This window comes from Triturus cristatus, chromosome 3_1 (assembly GCF_964204655.1).
Source record: "Triturus cristatus chromosome 3_1, aTriCri1.1, whole genome shotgun sequence".
Taxonomy (NCBI): domain Eukaryota; kingdom Metazoa; phylum Chordata; class Amphibia; order Caudata; family Salamandridae; genus Triturus; species Triturus cristatus.
The window spans coordinates 34,103,253-34,130,905 of NC_140583.1; the positions used below are offsets into that span (position 1 = coordinate 34,103,253).

Genomic DNA, 27,653 nt, shown 5'->3' on the forward strand with positions numbered 1-27,653 from the left:
AAGAGCTGCTGGTCTAATCCCACTCTAATACAGAACCTCCAGCAGACCTCTGCGTATCCTGCTACGAGTCTTGAGTTCAGTCATGATAAATAATTTGACTTATCGTATTATCCGTCTTCTGTTCTACGGTTTCGATCCTGCTCCATCTCCGAACCCCACTCCTCTCCCAGCTCCATCACTTCCCAGTGCCAGTCTTTCTCTTATCCTTCACTTTTAATACTGAGCCTTCTCTTGCTTATTGGCTACTGCTTTTATGAGCAATACACAGTGCTGAATTTGAGCCACTTGTTGCAAGTGGCGCCCACCTGCACTCATTGCTGGGGACCAGGACTTATTTTTCATCTTAAACATTGACCCAAAGTTAGAGAGAGAAACACAGAAAAAGGGGAAAGAAGGAGGAAGAGCAGGACAGAAAAATCAGTGACCCGAGAGAGTGTGGATAAAAACCGACCCTGCAAGAGTGAGGTCAAGGGTCGGGGAGCGGCGCACATATTTTCACTGGGGAACGGCCTCCCTGTCTCTTGTTTTTTAAATGCTTAAATACCGAAAGCCCTGATTGGACAGTGTAGCAGTATTCACAGTGCCATGCCTTTTAATAAAATATGTGTGAGTTCCCACAGTTAATTTTGTATCCAGAATATTTTCCATGGAGCAGTCTATTGACTGTCTGCATGCAACGATATTCATTCCTCCCAGGTTCTGTCCCAGGTCAGTTCCTTGGTTAGGAGGTCCGCTGTGATCCATGCTGCCAAGGGTTCTATCGCCAGTATAAAAATCATGCGAGAGAGGAGGAGGAGCCTAGCGCGCAACCAAGATGGCCGCGTAGGTGCGAGGCTCCCGAGGACCTCCGCGACCTCCTATCACTATCCTGAACATATCCTGTCCCAGATGAGGGGACTGTGTTGGTGAGCCCGAGCTGAGGTGGCGCCCGATTTCCGCTTCCAAATCGGACCTCGGACACCGACTTTAACACCGATTGAGGTTTGCGGCCTTCTCCTAGCCGAACCCCGGATTTGCGTTGTGGGGCGATCCAGTGACGAAGTGAATAACAGCGGCGGACAGGGCTTGGTGGCTCGCGTAACCCGCACTTTCACTTTTGCTTTCGTACCCTCCTTGCTGTCTATGCGAGGTTGGGTCACGGGGCTTGGTGTGTTGGTGTGGCCTCGCTGGGGGACCCTGCCCGCCCGCCGGCTGTGATCCGTCCCGCAGATCTGGGGTGGAACCCCCCCGGAGCCCATGGACCGGCTTGCCTGCCCTTCACGACGTGGCTGGTGCGATCGGGAGACTGGGACCATGGCCACGAAACAAGATGGCGATCGGGCAAAGGTAAAATCGACCCGGCGTGGCGCAGCCCATCAGTCCAACAGCATGGATCGCTATACCCTCCAGAAGGGATCTCCTGAGGTGCCACGCAGGTCCCCTGAGGGCCCTACTGATGCCCCCGATCTGCCCACGGATCTGACTCTACGGGATGTCATGGGCGCCATCGCCGAGATGAAGGCCTCTGTGGGCCAGCGTTTTGACACACTGGCGCAGAAGATCGACTCGGTCCTCGTAGATGTTGGCCTGATAAGGGCCGATCTCTCCAAGACCAACGACCGAGTCGATTCTTTGGCCCACACCGCATCGGGCCTTACGACAGATGTGGCGGCCCTGCAAACAGAGGTGCGCCGACTTGCTCGGGCGAGTGCGCTGATGGATCGTCGCCTGGAGGACTCCGAGAGTCGGGCCCGGCGGAACAACATCCGTATCATCGGGGTGCCTGAGGGACGTGAGGAAGCGGCGGCGGACCTTTTCGTGGAAGACCTGATCGTTACCCATCTCCAGCCACGGGGGCTGAGTAAATTCTTTGCTGTGGAGAGGGCCCACAGGGTTCCCGGGGGAAGGCCTAAGGTCGGAGCCGCTCCGAGACCTCTCATCGCCCGGATTTTTAATTTTCGGGACAGAGACGCTATCCTGCAATCCTCCAGACTACAGGGACCGATTAGACTTGATAATATGGACATTAATTTCTATCCTGATTTCACCTGATTTCACCCCTGCGGTCCAGAAGCAGAGACTGAGCTTCCTTGGTGTCAAGCGCCGTCTTCGGGACCTAAATCTCAAATACGCCATGCTCTTCCCAGCTAAGCTGCGAGTGGAGGTGGAAGGTCGCACACACTTTTTTGATCGTCCCGAAGCGGCCGGGGACTGGCTGGATACTCTGTCTGGAGATCGGGATCGGGGTGGCGGGGGGGGGAGCGGCCGGGGGAGGGGGCTCGCCGGATCAAGACTGAGGGACTAATATTAGGCCTCGCTCGGGACAAAAATGATGCCACTTTTGACTATACGTCGGATTGATTAAGTTCCCCTCCTATGGAGGTTGTGTGGGGTCTCTTGGGGGTTCTCCCTCCTCCTCTGGGGGTCTAGTTAGTTTAACTATCTATGGGGCGACAGGCACACTGCACGTTGGGGGGGCTGTTTGGGCTCATGCAGGGGTGCAGGGAGGGGGGAGTTTTGTTGGGGTGGGTGGGCAGGGATGGGGTGTTGTTCGTTATTATCACAAGGCAACCCTTTTTTTGTGTTGGTTCTACTGTGCTCTCGGGGGGACGAATGATGGTTTTTGTGTATGATGGGGGGTAGGGAATTAACTTTGTTGTCTTGGAACGTCAATAGACTGGGGGACAGGATTAAACGAGGTGTGGTCCTACAGTATCTGAAGCGACTCTCGCCTGATGTGGTCTTCCTGCAGGAGACACACCTTATTGGCAATTCCTTCTGCGCCATGAATCGGCGTGGCTACCGCCTCGTGGCCCATTCGGGCTTCACGTCAGGCTCGAGGGGTGTGGGTATCATGGTAAAGAACTCGCTCCCGTTAGAAATTGATGAGGTGCTCCACGACGACAGGGGACGTTACACTGTCTTGGTGGGGAGAATGGAGGGCAAAGTGGTTGTCTTTGTATCAGTGTACGTCCCACCGGGGCTGCAGTCGACCACCTTTGCAGATCTGGGGCGCCTCCTCCTTGGCCTTCCGGGGGGGCTTCTGGTGGTGGAGGGGGATTTCAACGCGGTGGTTTCTGGGACTGTGGATCGTCACCCCCCTAGGGACCTCCCCCGGGCACAGGCGTGGCTATCCGGCCTCTTGGATACACTGGGATTGGTGGACTGCTGGCGCTTAAAACATCCCACGCAGCTGCAATACACTTTCCACTCGGGGGCCCATGGTAGTCTCTCACGGCTTGATTATGTCCTTGTCCCGGCGGCCCATGTCGGGAGGGTGGGGGAGGTGCGCCATTTGGCACGGGGTATCTCGGACCACTCCCCGCTATTGTTGCAGTTTGATGTCTTTCCGAGGGCTGAGAGTAGGGTGGTCCCAATCAATTCCTGGTACCTGCGCGACCCCACCATTCGCGCTGACTTGATTAAATCCCTCCAGCGCTATTTTGAGGAGAATGTGGGGTCAGTGCCTTCAGCTATCTCCCTGTGGGAGGCCTTCAAAACAGTACTTAGAGGGGAGGCCCTGTCCCTTATTTCCCACGCCCGGAGGCGCGAGCGGGAGGCGGTGACCCGGGTGGAGGCTGAAATAGCTGAGCTGGAGGGTAATCTAGAAGATGGGGTGACGGATGCTGCATTACATGTCCTCCAGCTCAAGCAGACGGCTTATAGGGCCCTCGTTACGGAGGCGGCCAGGGGCCTCAGTAGGGAGCAACAGGGGCGACTGTATGATGTGGGTGATAAGGCTGGTAAACTGATAGCGTGGTTGGATAAAAAGGAGAGAGCGAATCGTGTGGTCCCGCTGATTGAGAAAACGAATGGTGTATGTGTAACTGAGCCAGAAGAAATTGTCTCCTGTTTCGCGGAGTATTTCCGCGAGGTGTATTCCCCGGTCTCTTCTTGCTCGGAAGAGGATTCCCGTGCTCTGCTCAGGGATATCGCGCTGCCTTCCCTGTCCGGGGAGGACAGGGTGTCGCTGGACGCCGCTCCCACCTCCGACGAAATCGCCCTCGCCATACGCTCTGTCGCTTCTGGCAAGGCCATGGGCCCGAACGGTATCCCTATCGAGCTGTATAAGCTGCGACCGGATACATTGGCGCCTCACCTCCGCGCAATGTTCCTCGCGGCCCACTCGCTGGGCTCCCTCCCGCTTGATCAATGTCTGGCTACAATTGTGGTGATCCACAAGGAGGGGAGACCTCGGGATCGGGTTACTTCCTATCGGCCTATCTCACTACTGAATGCGGAGCCCAAAATTCTCGCTAAGGTACTCGCCAATCGACTGGTCGGCGTGGTGGGAGATCTGGTTCATCAGGACCAATCTGGCTTTATTCCCCATCGCAATACAGCCCTTAATCTGCGGCGTTTGCATGGGGTGCTTGCGCGCGTCCCGTTTATACGGGAGCCGGCCATTTTGGCATCCTTAGACGCCACCATGGCGTTTGATACGCTTGAGTGGCCATACATCTGGGCGATGCTTGCGAAGTTCGGGTTTGGCCCAGGATTTATCAGTTGGGTCAAATTGTTGTATGCGGGCCCATTGGCGCAGGTGGTCGTGAACGGAAGAGTATCGGCCCCGTTTGAGCTGGGCCGGGGCACGCGACAGGGCTGTCCCCTGTCGCCGCTTCTTTTTGCGCTTGCCTTGGAGCCCCTGGCGGAGTGGCTGCGGTGGGAGCCTTCCATCCGTGGTCTCCGTTGGACCCCCGAGTATGAGGACCGCGTATCCCTATACGCTGATGACATCCTTCTGTACCTAGCCTCCCCACGTAAATCGCTTATAGTCCTAGTTGATGTTCTACACTCGTTTGGTCGTAACTCCGGTCTCGTCATCAACTGGGCTAAATCGTGTGTGTATGTTCTCTCTGGGGAGGCTCCTATTCTCCCGCGGGGCTGTCCGATCCAGATCGCCCCGCAGGGATTTCGGTACCTGGGTGTCTTCATTACTCTGGACCCGGAGGCCCGGTATGAACGGAATCTGCTCCCCCCCCCTCCAGCGTTTGCGGGTAGATGTCGCGCGCTGGCGGCGCCTGCCGCTTTCGCCGCTCGGCCGGGCGGCACTGTTCAAGATGATGTCTCTGCCGCGCTTTCTGTACGCTCTGCAGAACACTATGGACTTGGTCCCGGCGCGCTACTTCCGTGAGGTGGAGAGTCTGCAACGCCGCCTGTTCTGGGACGGGAGGCCGCGTATTGCTCTGGCCAAGCTGACGCTCCCATGGTTTGACGGGGGGATTGCCCTCCCGGATATTAAACGGTACTATTGGGCCTCCCAGCTCGCTGCCATTAACCACGGCCTCTATGGGCCCGCCTTAAACCCGGCATTTGAAATGGACAAGATGCTCCTGCCAGGTGGCGATTACAATCGAGCGCTCTACTCTAGCGCGCCCGACGCTCGTCTGACGGGCACCACGCGTGTCATGGTGCAAGTCTGGCACGCGGCCAATGCAGCTATGGGGTGGAAGGACCGTTTGACCCGGGCATCACCACTATACGCGTCCGAGCGGTTAGGTTCCCTGTGGACCTCTAAGGGCTTCGAGAAGTGGGACATAATAGGTATCAGTAAAGTGGGGGATCTTTGGACGAGGGGAGGATTTAAAACGTTCGATATGCTGCAGACGGAATTTCAGTTGCAAGGCAGTGAATACTTCCGGTATTTACAGGTCCGACATGCGCTGGGCTCCGTCTTCTCGGACGTTGCCTCCATCCCGGAATATTTCCCCCTGGAAGATAGAATGCTGGATGGGCACGTCCCGGACAGCACGATCTCACTTATATACAAAAAGCTTATAAACGACCGCTCGGGCCTGTTGACTGCCCTTCGTGCGACTTGGGTTGCCGACGGGCTGGAGTTGGACGACGAGGACTGGACCTCCGCGGTGGCCTCCCCGAAGGAGGTGGCCATACCGGCTCGCCTCCGCTTCGTCCAGCTCAAGATACTCCACCGGGTCTACATGACGGGGCCAAAGCTTCTGCGTATGGGCTATGCTGGAGATGGGTTGTGTAAGTGTGGGTGTGGTGCTTCGGGGACCTTTATGCATATTTTGTGGGAGTGCCCGGAGGTAGAGGGGTTCTGGCGTGGTGTACATGAGGTGCTGCGACTGGTTACGCATGTGGCGCTGTTGCCTGAAGCGAGGAGATGCCTGCTGAATGTGTGGGAACCGACTGATTACTCAGCGCCGCAGACGTGGTGGGTGACTCTGGGATATATGATAGCCAAGCGTGATATTGCTCAACTGTGGGGATCCCAGAGGCCCCCGACGGTCTCGGCCTGGAAAGAACACATGGACTGGTGCATGTTTCGCGAAAAAGTGGTGTATGTGGCGAGGGGTAAGCCTGGGACATGGGTGAAAGTATGGGGCCCCTGGAACGCCTACCGAGGGGGTATCTGCGCGCCACCGCTGCTGCCTGATCCCTCGCCAGCCCCATCCCCTTAGCCGACTCGTTCCCCCGCTGCCGGGCATTGGGGTCCCCCAGTCCTCGCTTTGCTCTCTTCCCCCCTCCTCACACTTCTGTGTATAGTTGGGATCCCCCCTCTTGGGGAGCACGTGCTGCTATTTTTGATTGTGGGTTGCCTTGTGGGTGTGGTTTTAATTTTTGTTGTTCTTAATTTAAAATGAAACCGCATAATGGGGCCTGGATGAGGTGGCTTTTGACATTGTTATCTAATGAGAAATGCTCCTCCTGTAATACTACGTGTTCCATAAATGTATGTCGTATGTTCCTACCATTGCTAGCGGCCGGCCGGAAGGTTGTGGGCCCATACTTGTATACTTTTAAGACCTGTAATAAACGGTTTCAAAAAAAAAAAAAAAAAAAAAAATCATGCGAGACAAAGGGCAGCTCGACCTGGTTTTTCTCCCTAGCTGGAAGGACCTTGTCAATGCACCATTGACCCTCACTCTGGCTGTCGGTTGACTGTACAGGTCAGTCCACTGTCAATACTTGGGATCCATCTTGTCCAACACCTCAAACATTTACTTCCATGATAGTGTGTCTAACGCCATTGTCGCATCATTAGTGCCGGCTCTCCTACTGTGCTCATATGTCCCATGTAGCCATGCAGCCTAGGCAGACTTAGTTTAGCTGTAAGCATGAAGTTTGATTGGTCAGGGTACTCCAGGGTATAAATTACTTGTTTTAGCCGGGTCACCAGCACTTCAACAAGAAGTTTGGGCTTGGCGCTGTAGGAAGCTGGCTCTTTATATAGTGGACCAAAAAGAGGTACACTGTGTAAAGAGCCCAGGCTAACCCAAAAGGAATTACAGACGCACAAATGACACCCCAAATGCTTTCTTTTGTGGTAGTGTGGGCGAGCAGTTAGGCTTATCAGAGGGCAGTGCTAGGCATTTATTGCACACACAAAACCATTAAAAGAGAGACACACTCAATAAAGAAATCCAACACCAATTAAAAAAAAATAAAACATACTTTTATATGAATTTAGATAACAAGATCACCGGAATCAAGTAAGTACTTTTCTAGTTATTAATTTTTACAGTTTTAAAAACATGCACACTACAATTTCTGAAGTGGTAATGTTATCTTATGGAGGAAAGACATGCACTGCATACCGTTACTTCATAGCGACTTACGGGACCAATCTCCTGGACTGAACGTAAGTGTGGGGCAAGGTCCAGGCAGCACCTGCAGGTCACCTTGGACGGCACTGGGGCGGCCGGGTGCAGAGGTGCTTTTCAGCGCCAGATGCCCAATGTTATCGTATGGGGGAAACATGTACTGCATTCAGGCAGTTCACAGGGACTTACGGGACCAATCACCTGGGCTTGAGGTGAGTGTGGGGCAAGATCCAAGTCCACACAAACCGGTCACCTCAGGAGGCTCTGGGGCATATGGGTGCAGAGGTGTGTTACAGCATCGGTCGCCCCATTCACTTTAATGGGGAACAATCCGGTTGCAAAGAGGCTGCAAGCTGGGACTGGGAGACAAGCCAGGCTGAAACAACAAGGGGGCTCAGATCTCCTGGTACTCGGGGACACCTCTGGTCCTCTTCTCCTCTGGCCAGGGCAGCTGGGTGCAGAGGTGTTCGGGTTTCGTCACCGGAGACACTCCAGGTAGAGTGGGCCTGAACAAAGAGGCTGCAGGTGGCATCGGTGAGTCCACTGTGGGGAAACCCAAGGTGGGCTTTGTGTCAGGAGGGTCGGGAACCACGCTGGCACAGTTTGCCCTCTTCAGCTCGGGTTATGGGGCACTGGTGCAGTGGTGTTTTCCGGTGTCGGGGTTGTGGCGGTCCAGAGTCCTCACAGTTCTTTGGAGTGCCTGCAGTAAGCAGCTTTGCTGCTCCAAGGGAGGTCCTGAGTCTTTGCTGAAGGCAGGCAGTCCTGCCGAGCTTTTGGAAGCACAGCAGCTGCAGTACGAGGCGACTTTAGCCCAAGTTTGTCTGAAACAGCAGACAGCCTGACAGGGTTGGCTCCAAGTCAGTTGCATTTCCAGAGTCCTTGCTTCTTGCAACTCTTCTGTGTCCTCCTCCTTAGGTTCCAGGGGCTCCCCTAAATACTAGATTTAGGGGCATTAGGGAAGTTTAAGGTAGTAGCTAATGGGCTACTTACCCTTGGTGTTACTGTGCCTCCTATGTGCCCTCTTCCTTTGGGAATTGGACATAACCCTGTCCCAGAGTTCCTAATTCAGGCGTCACCAAGATAGCAGACTTTTAAAGTTTGTGTCCACATCAGGTTATCCACCTTAGGGGTAGAACGAGCCTGAGGGTGAACACGCGTCTCTGACTACTAATTTTCCCACTTGTCCAGGTGCCAAATGGGCCCTGGTCAGGGGGGCTTGGCATCTCCTCACCTCCGATGGAAGCCAGATTTGCACACCAAAGGTGGTGGACTACCTTGAAGCTCCCTGCCTAGGAATGCTAATTTACCAGCCTTCCTGGAAAAGGAGGTGATAACCCCTCTCCCCAGAGCAGGCATTGTTTCTGTCCTCTGAGAGCGACGGGTTTCACCTCTGAGGGGGTACAAACTGGTGGCAGGATGGACTGGACCAATCGGCCAGCACACTAGAAGGCTAGTAGGGTTCAGGGTGTACCTCTAAGGTACCATCTGGGTTCATGTATTATTAAATCTACCACCGGTATCAGTGTGGGTTTATTAATCTGAAGTGTTAGATACCAAACACCATATGTTTTAGTGAAGCCGTTATGTAGCTGGGGAAATCGTTTTGACCAGTGCCCAGTACATACCTTAACATAGCTTCCCTGTTCACGTGCAATATCTAGTAAAAGAACTAGACGTCACAAGGACATATATGTCCCCACATAAAATATAATGCATCCTGCCATAGGGCTGAAAGGCCTGCTGTAGGGGTGACTTACATATATTAGATATAGTGGCTTTAGCATGTCACACAGGAGTGTCATGTCATGTTTTCACTCATGGTTTGCCCCATGGCACGCAACCTGCAATGGCAGTCTGTGTGGAATTTGTATACGGGTTCCTTAGGGTGGCATAAGATATGCTGCAGCCCTTTGGGAACATCTTTAGCACTCATGCCCTAGGAACCTGGGGTACCATTTGCTAGGGACTTACAGGAGTGCTGAAGTCCTTTGCCAATTGCAGAACAATTAGACAACAGCTTGTTTTGCGGAAGGAGCATCTGGCACTGAGGTCTGGGTAGCCGGCCTCAGTGCACTGTCGGAGTCGAAAATCAGCATCTAGTAGCTAAAAAGGAGGGCATAAAGTAGGGGGGATAATTGCAAAAAAAGCCCGGTTTTCTACCGACGTTAATCAGCAAAATAGACCTATCTAAGGTGCATTTATCTGGTGCTTTAGCATCTTTTATTATGTTATTTATGGTGGTCATTCTTCGATCTAATGGAATCTCGCTCTGACTCCAGCCCTTCTCATACATTTCCACCATGTATGGTGACAGCTTACTAGCTGTATTCTATGGGAATACCTTTGGCGCTGACTGCCTTTCGTTATTATATTTCCCAAATGGCCGTAGCCACCTCCTCCGCCTCTGCCTTTAAGCTCTGGCTATCCTCCAGCGGCAGTTTGGGGAGCGGAGTACCTTTTGAGGCAATCCTCCGTGTTCTCTGGTGTTATATCTGGCCATAATAGTCGGCTAGCGTTTCCACCAGTTCAGTATCCTCGCTATTCCTTTGCCCAAAGGGAGCTGCGATATGGGTGATCTAGGCTTGGCTCTGCTCTCTTTGCCCCAGCCAGGCCAGGAACTCTCTGCTTTGTTACCTACATCATTTAATGTGCCGTGAGGAGCCAGTTGTGCAGCTTGCACACTCTCCTCGGCCATCCTTCTATACACCTGCTGTTTTAGATGAAGGCGATGTGCCTTTGCTGGTTCCACTCCTGTGTTCTAACTCGAGCATCTAGGGTTCAAAAGGATCCAATTTTCCTCTCTTCATCTTCCGGATTACTGCCACTAACTAAATCACCTGCCCTCTCACGTCCGGCTTATCGGTCTCCCACAGCATCTCCCTTGAGTCGACGGTGCCCATGCTCTCGATGAAGTATTGTTCAGACCCTTCCCTCAAGTTCTTAGTTATTTCTTTGTTCTTGAGATTCAGAGGAGTCCATGAACCAGCCCTCCCTGCTTCTGGTATCTTTACTGAGTTCCACCCACAAAGGGGAGTGGCCTGCTATTGCCCTGGCTAGGTGTCTTGGCCCTATGATGCGCCCTAGATGCAGTGGCTGTGTTAGTAAATGCATGTTTTTTTCACACCCTCTAAGCAAATACAAAAAAGTCTTTTATAAGTTTTGTTCTTCTTTTTAAAGCCCCACTGAGAGAAGGGTCCTGCTTGGATACTTCATTAGCCGGTTTTGAAACTAAGAATGGACTCAACCTTTCTATAATCACGACCACACCGATCTGCAAGAGTTCTCAGAATATGAGCTTTTCTTTGTGCATGAGTTTAGTGTCCTTCTAAAGGTCACTTGCTCTGCAGATGCTGTACAGCAAAGCCCATCACCTTGTTGAGCGTGCCCCCCACCCCGATCCAAAGCTCTTTACAATGGGTGGATTAAAGTGAGATCAGTCCTCAAGTATTGGGTACATAATGTATTGGGTGAGTTACCCCTAAAGGTGCCTAACACATTGTGTGGAAGAAAGAAACCTGGATGTATTTATCACATGGTTCAAGAATCCCATCTTTATATGGGTGATGTACCTGACCATACAGAATGAATAACTCCAGATACGCTGTGAGTGATAGCGGGCCTCAACCATACTTATGCTTATGTTCTTCTAAGTGCAATAAAATGTGGGCTAAGAAACTGCGAACCATACATAACCCATGCGGTTAGCTACTCCTTACCGCACAAGTGTAAATAATATATGGAAGAAAAGTTTACCTATCCCGACACGATCAGGATCATGTAAGTTAGCCAAGAGAGTTCCTTGAGAATGTTGATTTGTTTGGAAATATTTAGCACTACTCAGTCCTTTCAGTGCCTTCAATAGTTCAAGTCAAGTGATATTTGGAAAAATTGAGTTCAATTTGAGCCGCGTTGGAACTCCTATGAGTTAGTCTTCAGTAAGTAATACCTTTTCTTGGTGGTGTGCTGGTGAAGGCCAGCCTAACGCTTATGTTTGGGGTAGTCAAGAGGTGTCTGTCCTGAACCTTCCACGGACCATCTTCCATGTTTGAGTTGTTGAAGACTTGATTGCTGCTCGTTTGTGCAGTAGCTCCGCTTCCTAGCTGGCTGGTTATAAGGTGCCTGTTGCTTTCAGGTACACTCACCCTTAACTCCAGTAGGCCCTATCAATGATGCTGTGAACTCTACACTTCATCCTTGTATCCTTCAGGGTTGGCATCATGCTGGCAAGTGTTTACAGATTCAGGTTGCTTGGTTTTAGAATCATTGCAACCCGTTGAGCATTTTTATGTGTAGATAATGTTACAATTGCCATATGGGCTACAGACCATGCTCTTGTGTGCTCTGTTCTGTATCCAGTCTGAAGATGTAGCAAGATGTTTTATTTTGAGGTTATTTGTAGGTTGAGCCATTTAATTTCTCTTTTGTCCTAGGGAGGAAAGGTCACTGTTTAATAGGACTCCCACAGTTCGTACCCGTATGTGGCCAGTCTCAGACTCTGAGACCATCTGAAGGTCAGCGCTTCAGGCTCTACTCCTCCCAACAGCCGGATCCGTGCCTCAGTTCTGTTCATTTATAGCAACTTCAATGCGCAGCCGGACCCGACAGACCTTGCTTAACGCCTCCTGATCTTATCCTAAGAACCAATGCTAACCACATCACCTCAAAAGAAACCGACGCCACCCTGAAGTCATCCACTCGGGGACCCCATCGGACATCTGCTCTCACTACGCCTACTCCAGAGTATTGCAACCCATCCGTGCTATGCTCACACCTATTCTGAATACATCCACTTCTTCCGCAACCTTCTGAGATGCATGAAAGCAGACAGCTGGCCTTCCATTGCTGAAAACAACTCTCCATGGACAGTTCAACGCTCGCCAATTGCAGACCAATCTTCCTGCTTCCATTCCAAGCCAAGGTCTTTAGGTAAACTCATCAAAAGGCACCTCAACGACCACCAACTCCTTGATATCACTCATTAACAGTCAGACCGAACCACAGCACCTCAACGACCACCAACTCCTTGATATCACTCATTAACAGTCAGACCGAACCACAGCACCTCAACGACCACCAACTTCTTGATATCACTCATTAACAGTCAGACCGAACCACAGCACCTCAACGACCACCAACTTCTTGATATCACTCATTAACAGTCAGAACAATCTACAGCACCTCAACGACCACCAACTCCTTGATATCACTCATTAACAGTCAGACCAAACCACAGCACCTCAACGACCACCAACTCCTTGATATCACTCATTAACAGTCAGACCAAACCACAGCACCTCAACGACCACCAACTCCTTGATATCACTCATTAACAGTCAGACCAAACCACAGCACCTCAACGACCACCAACTCCTTGATATCACTCATTAACAGTCAGAACAATCTACAGCACCTCAACGACCACCAACTCCTTGATATCACTCATTAACAGTCAGACCAAACCAGAGCACGGAAACTGCCCTCATCGCCCCCATGGATGATATCCGCATGACTTTGCAGAGAGGAGACACGGGGGCCTCATCCTCCTGGACCTGTCTGCAGAACTAGGCCTTTTGTTGAATTGCAGCGTGGATGTTTGCAGCACGTGACGTCGTTTGGTCTTGTGATTCTATTGCATGTGACGCAAGAGAGTCTCCTTTTTCTGTCCCCCACTCTCCTGCACCTGTACTGCCCAGCGCTAGTCGCCCTTTCTTATTAACTGTGCTTCTTTTCAGAGTTCTTGTACTGTAACCGTGTGCTCCTGTTCAGCCGACGCTGCGTCAAATGCCTGTTAGTGTGGGCTTGTTCTATTGGGCAGCTCGCACTCCCACCAAGCCCAGAATGCTTTGAGGCAGATTTGTGGCTCTTGAAGTGTTTCCCGTCTTGAGTTGGCTAAGCACCAGCTTTGAATCAAGTGCATCACTCTTATTTCAGTGCTCACATCTAGAAGAGTGCATCCACGTACCAGCCCAGGCAGCCTTGTAGGGAACATGTCCATGGACATGCTAAGTTTTGTTGTCAGAGCAGAAGTCCTTCACCTTTGGGCTGATGTAGTCTGTGAAGGCAGCTGGTGCCGGCATGTAATCCATGAGTCCCTGGTTGGTTGGCATCTAATAATCCCACGCAACTCATCCCCAGCACAATGAAATGACCAGCGAGTAACTGTTTAGGTTCATCATATACAGCGACTCTCCGACATCCCGCGCTGTGAGCACCCGATGAGCCAGAAATGGTGGCGGCATTGGACTGATGACTGCATGCAGCAGGCGCTGTGGGACATCCCTGGTCCCACCATGTGCCTCGCTCACATTAACATGCGTGCGCCTTCTGGTCCAACCCCACCTTATTACAGGTCTGTGCCTGAGTAGGCCCCATAAGTGGAGCAGGAAGAGGGTCATGAACGTGCACCAGCCAGGGGTTCAGCGTGGGGGGCTTCAGCATGAGGGGTCTAGCATGCTAAAGGATTGAAACCCGTATTACTGGGTGCAAAAGTAAACTTCAGTGTGTGCGTGACCCGGTGATTCAGAGGGTAGCACATAACTGGGCAGAGCAGTGACATTGGTGCATGAGGACACCCAAGACGAGACGAGGGATGCCACAGATTTCAGTTCGTTTGTACTCCTAAGAATGCACGCATGTCCTCTAAGTGTTGGTGTCGGGCCTCTCTTTGGCATTCTAGCATTTTCTAGGCTAGATAACTCTGTGTGTTTATTAAAAACAATATCAATTGTTTCACTGGAAGGCTTGATATATTTAACAAAAATTGCCTTTTTGGCTATCTTCATAACTTTGTGATCACCCCTTCTATAACTATGGCCGCATCATTATAGTCTTCAAGTAGTAGATGGGTGGTAACAGTTTTCTAGTGTTTGGAATATTAATTTTAATTTGATCACTTTCAATAATACCATTATTGGTGGATATGCTAAAAACGTTGTTGTTTACATTCCTGGGTTTTTGCTCCCACACAAAATGCCCTGAGCCCCACCTCCTTTCAGACATACTAGGTCCCCTGCCTCCTGGATTCATCATTCGCCAGGTGATCTGTTCCTCCCAAACTTCCAGATCCTGTCCGGAGTGCTGCTACCAAGTCAATAGCACTCTACTGTCCTCCAATCCCAGACCTGCGTGGGGCCTGTCCTTCTCGATCCAGAGCATGGAGTTTTAACTATAGTGGGTGGAGGGCGTGATCGAAGTTGGGGACATTTGTCCTGACCTGTGTCAGTTTAGTGTAATACCTTCGGTGACCAGGAGCTCCTGGCAGGTGGCAATGCTTGACTGAAGCCAACAATCCCGGAGGCTTTCTACCAGATGCAGGTTATGTGCCCAGACGTTCTGGTGGATAAGTTGAACATTGTCTGCAGCAAAGTTTAGTGTACTTGCCAGTTGAGGCATGCCTGCGTAAGATCTGTCGACCTGGTGGGCCTTCTGTAGAATCCACCGTATCCGTTTGTAGCCCGTGCACTGCTGCTCTGTAGACCGTTGTGTTCTGCATAACTTGCATACATTGACCTTACGCCCAGGCCCCGCTGTGAGCCTGGATTCCATATACAGATCTGCCTTTACTTCTTACAGGGTCAGCATCCAAGCCCTTGACCTCTGATCCCACCTCCTACATCCTCCTGTCCCTCTACTCATCCCTTTGTTTTCACTCCCTAACCCCAGTTCTGTGGCTCCTGCCTCCAGCTCTCTCTGAAAAGCCTGTCCCTCCATCTGCTTCCATTGCTTACTCCTCTGCTGCCTTCAGGTCATTGGCCAGCGTCCACCCAGCACTCACTCCTCTGCTCCCTTCAGGGCATTGGCCAGCATCCACCCAGCACTCACTCCTCTGCTCCCTTCAGGGCATTGGCCAGCGTCCACCCAGCACTCACTCCTCTGCTCCCTTCAGGGCATTGGCCAGCATCCACCCAGCACTCACTCCTCTGTTTTCACCGTCTGCAGTTCGTGGTCCTGTTTTGAAAAAGTGGAGAATAAAGGTTTTTACTTGATGCTCCCTTGTCTGCTTTCTCCTCCAGGTCCAGGGTCAGAGGAGAAGGAGGAGGCGTACGTGGGAAAAAGATCGCACAGGGTGGTGCGCCCTCTTGCCGACAGTGAGTAGCAGCTGTGATGGAGTGTGGGGAGTACGAGACTGCCAGTTCTGCTGGAACTCTTGGGTGGGTTGGCTGTACTCCAGTAGACACTCACCCTGGACTCTCCACCGCTCTTCTCTTCTTCTCATCCTTTTGTTGAGGTTTCTCCTCTGTTAGTTTCCTTCCAGAATGAGCTGTTCTTAATTTCTCAGACCACAACATACATCAGTTCAAAGAGTGTGTGATGTTAAAATACTAACTTGAGAGTTCGTTGCCCTCTACCTCCTGGCCTGTATGTGTGCACTCTAATGCATGGCGCTTATGTATATGCCAGACACCGGGTTTCTTTGTTGTCATTTATAAATTGGGCCATATATGTTATTGTAACTAGTCTTATTCCAGCTGTTGTGACGATGGGCGCTACTGCCGCATGCTTGTTGTAGATGTATGTGCACGAGAGTGCAGCTGTCTGTCTTCCATTGCACAGGACTCAGCAAATGAGTGGCCATTGTAAGAAATAATACTTGTTTTTTGTATTTAGCCATGAGGATCCATCCACAGGTGCAGAGGTTTTGACATAGCCAGGTTAGGGACTCACTGAGTCGTGACTACGTAGCCAGGGAGGGCGCTCATTGAATTCTGATTGTTACATTGATCTACAAAACTCAACAAGTCAAAACCCCAGCTAGTCCTGGGGCAATCTTCCTTATAGGGAGGTAAACATAGAGGGGTGATCTATAGGGGTTAAAATCCAAAGACATGTACTCCAGTTTGTTCTTCAGTTCATCATAAATATCAAACGGCCAGCATTGGTTTCGAGGTAAAATCGCTTCATGTATGTCAATGTATACAAATCCATCCATACATCTAATTTGCCAATTTCATGCTTCCAATCAAGAGGGTCAAAAGATCTAACTCCCCCATGAGGTGTAAGGCGTCCAGTCGCTTCTGAATGGGCTGGTAGTTGCAGTGCTCCTGTGCCTAGGTGACCAGTGGCATCATTATTAGGGGTCCTGCAGCCCAGCGCCTGGATACCCTCACGGGTGATGAGCCGCGCTATACAAGTACCGCATGATTGATTGAGAGGTGTACCAGAATACCAGAATGCTCTGCAGTGAGTGGTGAAATGCCTGTGGGCTCAGTGAGGAGGGCAGCGAGGGTACAGAGGAGGGAGAACCCCCCCCATGAAAAAGAAAAAAGTCAATCTCCGTGGGGCAAACACCGGCGTCCAGAGTCTGTTGATGCTTCGCCTGCAACAAAATGGACTCAAATCAGTGTCTAAGGCGAATACATGCGCCTACAATTTTGCTCAAACTGTTTACATCGGACTTTCTTTGTATATGTGTATCTATGACTTCACATCTAGATGCATCTCTATATGTATGAAAATATATAAATGCATCCATAAAGAGTCCGAAGCAAACATGCACGTAGAACACACAAGCTTTACAATTGCTCTTTGCTGGTGGCCCCACCAGTTTTATCTGTTGCACAGTTTGTGCCCCCCCAATAGCCCCTTCTAGATATGCCACTGCCCAGGTCTTGAGTGGGAGCGGCTGCTGGCCGCGTAAATAGCGTGTCCGGTTCTGTACACGATACCTCTGTGGGAGATGAGCGGTTCAGGGATCCCTCTGTGGGAGATCAACAAGCTGGACGTGCAGGGATCCCTCTGTGATTGATGAACGGTTCAGGGATCCCTCTGGGAGATGAACAGAGATCTGTAGGAAGCTGGACGTGCAGGGATCCCTCTGTGGGAGATGAACGGTTGAAGGATCCCTCTGAGGTAGATGAAGGGAGATCCGCAGTAGGCTGGACGTACAGGGATCTCTCTATGTGAGCTGAACAGAGATCTGTAGGAAGCTGGACGTGCAGGGATCCGTCTTTGGGAGATGAACGGTTCAGGGATTCCTCTGTGGAAGATGAACGGTTCGAGATGAGAGGTTCAGGGATCCTTACGTGGGAGATGAGCAGTTCAGGGATCCCTCTGTGGGAGATGAACGGTTCGAGATGAGAGGTTCAGGGATCCTTACGTGGGAGATGAGCGGTTCAGGGATCCCTCTGTGGGAGATGACTGAACATCTGTAGGAGGTTGGACGTGCAGGGATCCCTCTGTGGGTGATGAAGGGAGATCTGTAGGAGGCTGGACGTGCAGGGATCCCTCTGTGGGAGATAAATGAAGGTTTGTAGGAGGCTGGACGTGCAGGGATCCCTCTGTGGGTGATGAAGGGAGATCTGTAGGAGGCTGGATATACAGGGATTTCTTTTTGGGAGATGGACAGAGATCTGTAGGAGGCTGGACGTGCAGGGATCCCTCTGTGGGAGATCTGTAGGAGGCTGGACGTGCAGGGATCCCTCTGTGGGAGATCTGTAGGGGGCTGGACACTCAGGGATCGCTTTGTGGGAGATGAAGGGAGATTTGTAGGAGGCTGGACGTGCAGGGATCCCTCTGTGGGAGATCTGTAGGAGGCTGGACGTGCAGGGATCCCTCTGTGGGAGATCTGTAGGGGGCTGGACACTCAGGGATCGCTTTGTGGGAGATGAAGGGAGATTTGTAGGAGGCTGGACGTGCAGGGATCCCTCTGTGGGAGAAGAACTGAGATCTGTAGGAGGCTGGACACTCAGGGATCCCTCTTTGGGAGATGAAGGGAGATTTGTAGGAGGCTGGACATGCAGGGATTCCTCTGTGGGAGATGAAGGGAGATTTGTAGGAGGCTGGACGTGCAGGGATCCCTCTGTGGGAGAAGAACAGAGATCTGTATGAGGCTGGACACTCGGGGATCCCTCTGTGGGAGATGAACGGTTCGAGATGAGAGGTTCAGGGATCCTTACGTGGGAGATGAGCGGTTCAGGGATCCCTCTGTGGGAGATGAACGGTTCGAGATGAGAGGTTCAGGGATCCTTACGTGGGAGATGAGCGGTTCAGGGATCCCTCTGTGGGAGATGAACGGTTCGAGATGAGAGGTTCAGGGATCCTTACGTGGGAGATGAGCAGTTCAGGGATCCCTCTGTGGGAGATGAACGGTTCGAGATGAGAGGTTCAGGGATCCTTACGTGGGAGATGAGCGGTTCAGGGATCCCTCTGTGGGAGATGAACGGTTCGAGATGAGAGGTTCAGGGATCCTTACGTGGGAGATGAGCGGTTCAGGGATCCCTCTGTGGGAGATGAACGGTTCGAGATGAGAGGTTCAGGGATCCTTACGTGGGAGATGAGCAGTTCAGGGATCCCTCTGTGGGAGATGAACGGTTCGAGATGAGAGGTTCAGGGATCCTTACGTGGGAGATGAGCGGTTCAGGGATCCCTCTGTGGGAGATGACTGAACATCTGTAGGAGGTTGGACGTGCAGGGATCCCTCTGTGGGTGATGAAGGGAGATCTGTAGGAGGCTGGACGTGCAGGGATCCCTCTGTGGGAGATAAATGAAGGTCTGTAGGAGGCTGGACGTGCAGGGATCCCTCTGTGGGAGATCTGTAGGGGGCTGGACACTCAGGGATCGCTTTGTGGGAGATGAAGGGAGATTTGTAGGAGGCTGGACGTGCAGGGATCCCTCTGTGGGAGAAGAACTGAGCTCTGTAGGAGGCTGGACACTCAGGGATCCCTCTGTGGGAGATGAAGGGAGATTTGTAGGAGGCTGGACGTGCAGGGATCCCTCTGTGGGAGATGAAGGGAGATTTGTAGGAGGCTGGACGTGCAGGGATCCCTCTGTGGGAGAAGAACAGAGATCTGTATGAGGCGGGACACTCGGGGATCCCTCTGTGGGAGATGAAGGGAGATTTGTAGGAGGCTGGACGTGCAGGGATCCCTCTCTGGGAGATGACCGTAGCTCTGTAGGAGGCTGGACGTGCAGGCTGGAGCTGGAGCTCTCGTGGAGACCTGCGAGGCTTGTGGTAGCTACCAGCACTTACTCCTTTACTTGAGATCTCTCCGTTTTTCTGCTCTAAACGTTACGATTTTTTACAACTTGTTTTATTGGAAAGTTTTTCCTATTCAGTGGACGAGCAACTTGAGCTTTTATGATTCAACTGCTTTAGGAAAATGTGAGATTGCTCGTGAGAGAGATCTATTTTCTTATGTCACTGTGTCTTGGGAACTAGATTGACCTGTTGTCTAATGTAGTTGAGATGCTCAAGGAATGTTGCCTTCTTCCAAAATGTATCCTTTAGCAGCAACATCTTCCCGGCTGCAGTGTTGAGCGTGTGCAGGGGTGGTATCTGCAGTGTGTGGCATGTTTAGACTTGAGTCTCACTGTGGTTCACATGGGTGGCATTGTATGAGACGTTGGCTTGCTGTTCTTGGTGGCATAGGTAGAATGTAATGGCGCGCCGTGTGACCACAGTTCGGGGTCGGATTAGCAGCCTGTGTTGTAGCGTGACGGTGCATCAAAGTAGTTGTGTTCAGGTGTGATTGTGGCTCCTGTTGTTTTTTTGTTGCATTTGCTGAGTGGAGCCTTGGTTGGGCAAACGTTTTTAGGCCCACCTTCTACATTTGACCACCCTTCTTTTGGGACATACCATGTGAGACAGCCCACCTTTTGGTGTGGTGCCTGTACCATTTTCTTTCACCGCAGTTGCTGGTGTTTTGACTTGGGCACTGTTACATTCCTAACCGGCCTCTTGGCGCATGCGCTCTGCCCATTAAAATGTGTTCGCCCCATTGGTGTAGTTTGATTCTCAGTAAATGTACTGCACCAGAGCAGAGTTAAATGTCATATGTGGAACGTAGAGCAGATTTCAAGCACATACTAGGGAGGACGGGTCGGACCTTATAACGCGATCTATAAACCTCTTTTAATGGCCCGTCTGGCCCCTACCCTGAAAGTCTTGTTCTTCGTATGAGACCTTCATGGTTCCAAGTAAGTGTTCCCATTAATGTGTGTCACATCCACACCAGTGAAAACTGCCTCTGTCATCTGAAGAGGTTGGAGGAGTGACCTTGAATCAGGGCTGAAGTAGATTAAATATTAATCACTCGCCTGGCAGCCTTTGACACTCCAGAGTGGTGAAAGGCGGAGACCGCTCTGGTAGAAGCAAGACGTTATCTCATGAATGTGAAGGGTAAGATGAGCGAAGCTGAGCGTCGGGGCTCCAGGAGTGGCACCGAGGAGCACGTAGGAGATATATGGTGCGTCCTGTTTGTCTGGGACGCCAGGTTAGGGCAGTGTCTTCGTTGGTCCCATAGTGGAGGTATTGCCTCCAGATAGGTCCTCCCGTGGTGGGTCCCCTGAGCCCCCTACAAGGTACAAAGGATACTGAGATCTTGAAAAGGCTCAGGAATGTCCCTGCGTAAGAGAGTCTGTACTAAGCCGAGGAGGCGACAAGGCAGGCCTACAGTCAACCCTCTGCTCTTACGGTTTTTACTACGTCTACAGGCTCTTTGCTTCAGGGCATCGGAACACGGCTGGGTGTTGGACTGTTGCGTCTACAGGGTCGGGTCAGTGCCCAGCGCATTCCTTTAAACCCTCTACCTCCTGCTCCATCACTGAGGCTCCTACAGGGTCATCTACTGACTAAGGAAAGAACACTTTGAAAGAAAATGATGGCTCAAGCTGTTCATCTGAACCTGCTGTTGCAAGTCAGGGTTGGATGGGCAGGTATGAGTGGGCACCAGGCTGCCCCTCTGTCACTTAAGGGCACTTACAGAGTGCAGGTGGGTGTAGGAAGGTGGAATCTGACTACATGGTTGCCCCCACTTTTTTCCTGGTGTTGTGCTGGTTTTCGACTTAGTTTGGCTGGGATCCTGCTATTCAGGACCCCAGCCTATCTGCTTTTTCCCTTAAAATGATTCCCAGTACTTTAGGTAAACTTCAGATTGGATTCTGGGGTACCATTATAAGTCCCTACTATATGTCATAGGTACTCCAGAGGCCTACCAAGGTCTGCAGCATGTATTATGCCACCCCTGGGAAGCCCTTCAAAATGACACCACAGGTCTGCTACTGCAGCCTGAGTGAGGTGGTGCATGCACCCCTTACTGAGATATAGGTTCACTATATCTCACCCTATCACTGTACATGTAAACCTATCAGTCACCCCTATGGCAGGCCTTATCAATCCTGAAGCCAGGGTGCTTGGTTGTATGTGAGAGGGTGCCCCTGCATGAGCAGAGCCCCTCTGCAGCCTTCGGAATCTACTCTCCAGGGTTGTCTGTGATGCAGCCTGACCATATACTCTTAAGTGCATTATAACCTCACGGTAAATGCTAACTTTGGGATGGCTGCATCAAAACATGTCGTGTTTGGTGTCAAACACCTTGGAATCATACCCCCACACCAGTAACTGGTGTGGGTGTAGAGCATGATCCCACCCTTCTAGGGGGAGAGACATGACAGCACCGGTATACCCAGTACCAGCTAACAGAGCCCTGGCATCACAAAATGGATTCTGCCAGCCACAGACACAAGTCTGGCCTCCTGCTGCTGACCGAAACTCCGGCAGAGGAGGCCTGGACAATAGGTTTCCTGTCACAGGGAGGTGCAACCACGTCCCAGACAGGCTTTAGTGTATTGGGGCTGAGTGTGTGCACTCCAGGAGTGCTTTGAAGTCTGTACTGGGGGCACATTTGGTGTCCCTGAGCATAGCCCAGCTCAAACTGGTTGCAGGGGCTACCAGCCCCTGCTCTGGCGCGAAACTGGACAAAGGAAATGGGTGTAGCCACCCCTCTTTCCTGACCCTCTCATAGGTGGGTCACCAGAGTAGATCCAACCCCTTCTTGGGTATAAGAAAGGAACCCCTGGCTACAGGACTTTAGATATCCCTGGACAAAACTCTGAAACTGAATCCTGGAACTTCGACGATCTACACGACGCTAGATGACTGAAGAATCTCCCTTGGAGTAAAGGAGTTACGCCCCTGCTTGGCAGGCAACAAAGACGCATCTGACCGGTTTGCATCTCCAAATCTCCCGCCGGACTCCGAAGTAATTGCAACACAAGAGGTGGGTTTCCAGACTTCCCAGCGGCTGACCCGATTCCCCAGCAAAGCTGAGACCCGTAGCCCTCGTGGGTACCGTGGAAGCGGAACCCGTGGACACCGTGCACATTTGCAAGTGCATTAGCTTCTCGACGTCCCTTGAGGCTGTGAATTGGGTTACTTGTAGCCCAGACCCGAGCACCTTTTCCACCGAAGATTGCTGGCCTACACTCCACGAGTGTTCCGTGAGCCGGTCCTTTGTGTTTCTGCTCGAGGTACCTTCTCGATCCCTGGTCCGTCAACTGGTGGGTCCCTGTGAAGGAAACTTTAACTTTAATTGGGCTTCCCTGGTTGCTCCAGACGTGCCCTGACTCTCCATCGCTTGGAGAGTCCCCAGTACCTTGCTGGTCCGCACCTAAGCATCTTCCCTCTTCCTGCGTGAGTTGCTGTTGCCAAGGCTTGTTGTGTCCAATCCGAGCACCGACGCTGCAGCACTCGACATCCTATATGGGACAGCTCGAATCCAGCTCCTGGTCGTCGTCAACGCCTCCTGGTCCTCGTGGCTGAAGAGTCAAGCTTCCCCTCCTCGCACCTGAAGCACCCGACATCGGTGGGCATTCGACTATCGTGCCCCTGGTCACTGGCAAGTGACCCAGACTCTGTCCCCTCTGCTTTCAGGTTTTTCACCTCTTTGATCCAGGCTTGGATCTCTACGGCCCTTTCTCTTTTTCCCGGCAGCAGCACTTTGCAGCATCTCGCCATTGGAAACGACGACGCGACCCAACACCATTTGACACCTATGCACCCGGCTTCCCTGGGTGAGGTAACACGAGTACTCCAGTGCTCCCGTGGGTGTTGGCCCTAGACCCATCTAAGTCCAAAAGGGTTTGTTCCCAGTCCACACCTAAGTGTTCTTAAACTTTAAAATTCCAACCTCGACTTTCCCCATAGAAGCTAACGGAGCTCGCGGCTGTGTTCTCACACTGCACACGTCCCCCGTGGGTCCCCTGTGTCACTACCTTGGGTGGTTCCTTGGGGTCCCAGCGATTCTACAGGCTCTAGGCCTGGTGTCTAGTCAAGTCGTGGTTCTTGTACCACTTTCTTAATATATGGTTTGGTTCGCCCCTAGGGCCTATCGTATATTATGCTAATTTACTATGATATATTAAGTGTAACATATGTGCTTTGACCTCTAGCCTCATAAAGAGACTAGTAGGGTGTGTTTAGTAATAAATTCATATATTTATATATATATATATATATATATATATATATATATATATCTGATGTGGTTCTCCTTTTATTTGGTCATTCAAGAGATTATAGACTGGTAAAACAAGCTGCTTTACATTCCTCCAAGACTTAGCCTGAAGGCTGCTCTCCATAGCTAGCACAAGGTTAGCTTTCAAATAAGGTTTTCTTTAACCTATCACCTCTAAGGGGTTGTTTGGACTGGTGCAAGGTGCCCACTATAACTAGTGGACAGCATATGCCAGGCCAACTTCCCACAGTAGGGACTGTGCACCGGAAGTAGAGATCTTTTCGCAGCTGCTGTAATTTCCACGTGCCTAAACCAGGCCCTGACCTGAGACTGGAGAGCAGGGAAATCCCGGGGTAGGAGTAGGGCTCTGCGTGCGGTGTGCAGAGCTTGGGAGTAGGGACCCTCCAGTGGGAAGCATTGTGTCCCTGAGGCACCTCCTTGGGAGTAGGAACCCTCCAGCCTGAAGCATTGTGCCCCTGGGGTGCCTCCTAGGGATTAGGGACCCTCCGGCCTGAAGCATTGTGCCCCTGGGGTACCTCCTAGGGATTAGGGACCCTCCGGACTGAAGCATTGTGCCACTGGGGCACCTCCTAGGGAGTAGGAACCCTCTGGCCTGAAGCATTGTGCCCCTGGGGCGCCTCCTCGGGAGTAGGGACCCTCCGGCGTGAAACATTACGGCACCTCCTTGCTGACCTGTTCCCAGACCATGATGCCTCTTGGTAACAAAGGGTTGTTTTTCCTTTCAATATACATATTTATTTTAATTCCCTGGGAAAACTGAAAAACTGTTTTTTAAAGATATGAGAAGTTAGCAGTTAGAGCTCTGAACGTGCGCGTTAAAGTTCATAATAAAACCACTTACTTTCACTCTGGCAGTAACGGTGCCCAAGGCTCGCTTCAGTTATCACTGTCCACACAGGTGCCATTCCCAAACTCGCATCACACGAGACCTCTTCTTCCAGTTTTTCTTAAACAACGTATCTTTCTTTGCCTTCCGCGGCCCAGTTTCGTTTGAATCTTTATTGACACTGGCTTCAAAGCGGTGTGACGCCACGGCCAGGGCGACTGGCTCCGGAATCTGGGGATCACGGTTCGATCCGCGGCGCCAGATCAGCCCAGCACCATGTGACTCTGGGCAATAGCTTGCTTAATCTTCCCTAAGACCCCAGCGCCTAGAGACCCTTACAGGGTGATTGTTCGCGCTTTACAAATGTGGATTTTTATTATTATAATAAAGCCAGCAACGAGGTGTTAGACATAAAGGACGGACTTACTCATGACTCAGTGCCACGTGGCAGCTGGGCACACCTGCCTGGTGTCATGACTCGGTGCCACGTGGCAGCTGGGCACACCTGCGTGGTATCATGACTCGGTGCCACGTGGCAGCTGGACACACCTGCGTGGTGTCATGACTCGGTGCCTCGTGTCAGCTGGGCACACCTGCGTGGTGTCATGACTCGGCGCCGCATGGCAGCTGGGCACACCTGCGTGGTGTCATGACTCAGTGCCTCGCGGCAGCTGGGCACACCTGCGTGGTGTCATGACTCTGTGCCACGTGGCAGCTGGTCACACCTGCGTGGTGTCATGAGTTGGTGCCACGTGGCAGCTGGGCACACCTGCCTGGTGTCATGACTCGGTGCCTCGTGGCAGCTGGGCACACCTGCCTGGTGTCATGACTCGGTGCCTCGTGGCAGCTGGGCACACCTGCGTGGTGTCATGACTCGGTGCCTCGCGGCAGCTGGCTACACCTGCGTGGTGTCATGACTCGGTGCCTCGCGGCAGCTGGGCACTCCTGCGTGGTGTCATGACTCGGTGCCTTGCGGCAGCTGGGCACACCTGCGTGGTGTCATGACTCGGTGCTTTGCGGCAGCTGGGCACACCTGCGTGGTGTCATGACTCGGTGCCTCGCGGCAGCTGGGCACACCTGCGTGGTGTCATGACTCGGTGCCTCGCAGCTGGGCACTCCTGCGTGGTGTCATGACTCGGTGCCTCGTGGCAGCTGGGCACACCTGCCTGGTGTCATGACTCGGTGCCTCGTGGCAGCTGGGCACTCCTGCGTGGTGTCATGACTCGGTGCCTCGTGGCAGCTGGGCACACCTGCCTGGTGTCATGACTCGGTGCCTCGCGGCAGCTGGGGACTCCTGCGTGGTGTCATGAGTCGGTGCCTCGTGGCAGCTGGGCACACCTGCCTGGTGTCATGACTCGGTGCCTCGTGGCAGCTGGGCACTCCTGCGTGGTGTCATGACTCGGTGCCTCGTGGCAGCTGGGCACACCTGCCTGGTGTCATGACTCGGTGCCTCGTGGCAGCTGGGCACACCTGCGTGGTGTCATGACTCGGTGCCTCGCGGCAGCTGGGCACACCTGCCTGGTGTCATGACTCGGTGCCTCGTGGCAGCTGGGCACACCTGCGTGGTGTCATGACTCGGTGCCTCGCGGCAGCTGGGCACACCTGCCTGGTGTCATGACTCGGTGCCTCGCGGCAGCTGGGGACTCCTGCGTGGTGTCATGACTCGGTGCCTCGTGGCAGCTGGGCACACCTGCCTGGTGTCATGACTCGGTGCCTCGTGGCAGCTGGGCACACCTGCGTGGTGTCATGACTCGGTGCCTCGCGGCAGCTGGGCACACCTGCGTGGTGTCATGACTCGGTGCCTCGCAGCTGGGCACTCCTGCGTGGTGTCATGACTCGGTGCCTCGTGGCAGCTGGGCACACCTGCCTGGTGTCATGACTCGGTGCCTCGTGGCAGCTGGGCACTCCTGCGTGGTGTCATGACTCGGTGCCTCGTGGCAGCTGGGCACACCTGCCTGGTGTCATGACTCGGTGCCTCGCGGCAGCTGGGGACTCCTGCGTGGTGTCATGAGTCGGTGCCTCGTGGCAGCTGGGCACACCTGCCTGGTGTCATGACTCGGTGCCTCGTGGCAGCTGGGCACTCCTGCGTGGTGTCATGACTCGGTGCCTCGTGGCAGCTGGGCACACCTGCCTGGTGTCATGACTCGGTGCCTCGCGGCAGCTGGGCACACCTGCCTGGTGTCATGACTCGGTGCCTCGCGGCAGCTGGGGACTCCTGCGTGGTGTCATGACTCGGTGCCTCGTGGCAGCTGGGCACACCTGCCTGGTGTCATGACTCGGTGCCTCGTGGCAGCTGGGCACACCTGCGTGGTGTCATGACTCGGTGCCTCGCGGCAGCTGGGCACACCTGCCTGGTGTCATGACTCGGTGCCTCGCGGCAGCTGGGCACACCTGCCTGGTGTCATGACTCGGTGCCTCGCGGCAGCTGGGCACACCTGCGTGGTGTCATGACTCGGTGCCTCGCGGCAGCTGGGCACACCTGCCTGGTGTCATGACTCGGTGCCTCGACTCGGTGCCTCGTGGCAGCTGGGCACACCTGCACGGGGCTACCCCTGGTGTACCTTGTTTTAGACGGAATTACGCAAACAAACAGAAACCAACGGGTGGAGAAAACTACGCCTCCGACTGACTGTACTTTTGCATTTATTTCCTATTCCCAAACATCCCTGTTAGCAAGCCTGGAAAGTCCGAGAAATGACGCTTCTGGGAACTTTGGAAGGCCTAGAAGCGCTGGGACACTGCACGAGTTCTCCCTCAGAAGGGTCTCTAAAACATGACGTAGTCGTTTATTGTTAAAATGTTGTGGTCACTAAAACCTTATTCGGTCATTGATTATTGAAATACCGTGGCCCTGTGTGGCCCCATTTGTATCTGTAAAGAGCCTGGCTTTGATTGGCGGTGCGGGGGACGGTATTCACACTGTTTACCTCACACCGCATCCCCTCCTCACGCGCTCATCTTCGGGCCGAGCAGGGACCAGCGCAGAGGAGGATGCAACGACTGGTGGAAGGAGCAGTGATTTGTAGC

The 27,653-nt window shown here is 52.6% G+C and overlaps 1 protein-coding gene across 1 annotated transcript in view; it reads left to right on the forward strand.

Annotated features, from left to right (window-relative positions):
* PEX16 (peroxisomal biogenesis factor 16) overlaps positions 1-27,653 on the forward strand; it is a 117,710-nt gene that overhangs the window by 18,094 nt on the left and 71,963 nt on the right. The window contains exon 6 of the mRNA XM_085646704.1: positions 15,560-15,634. Within this exon, the coding sequence (XP_085502830.1) occupies positions 15,560-15,634 (75 nt within the window). The remainder of the gene's footprint in view (positions 1-15,559; positions 15,635-27,653) is intronic.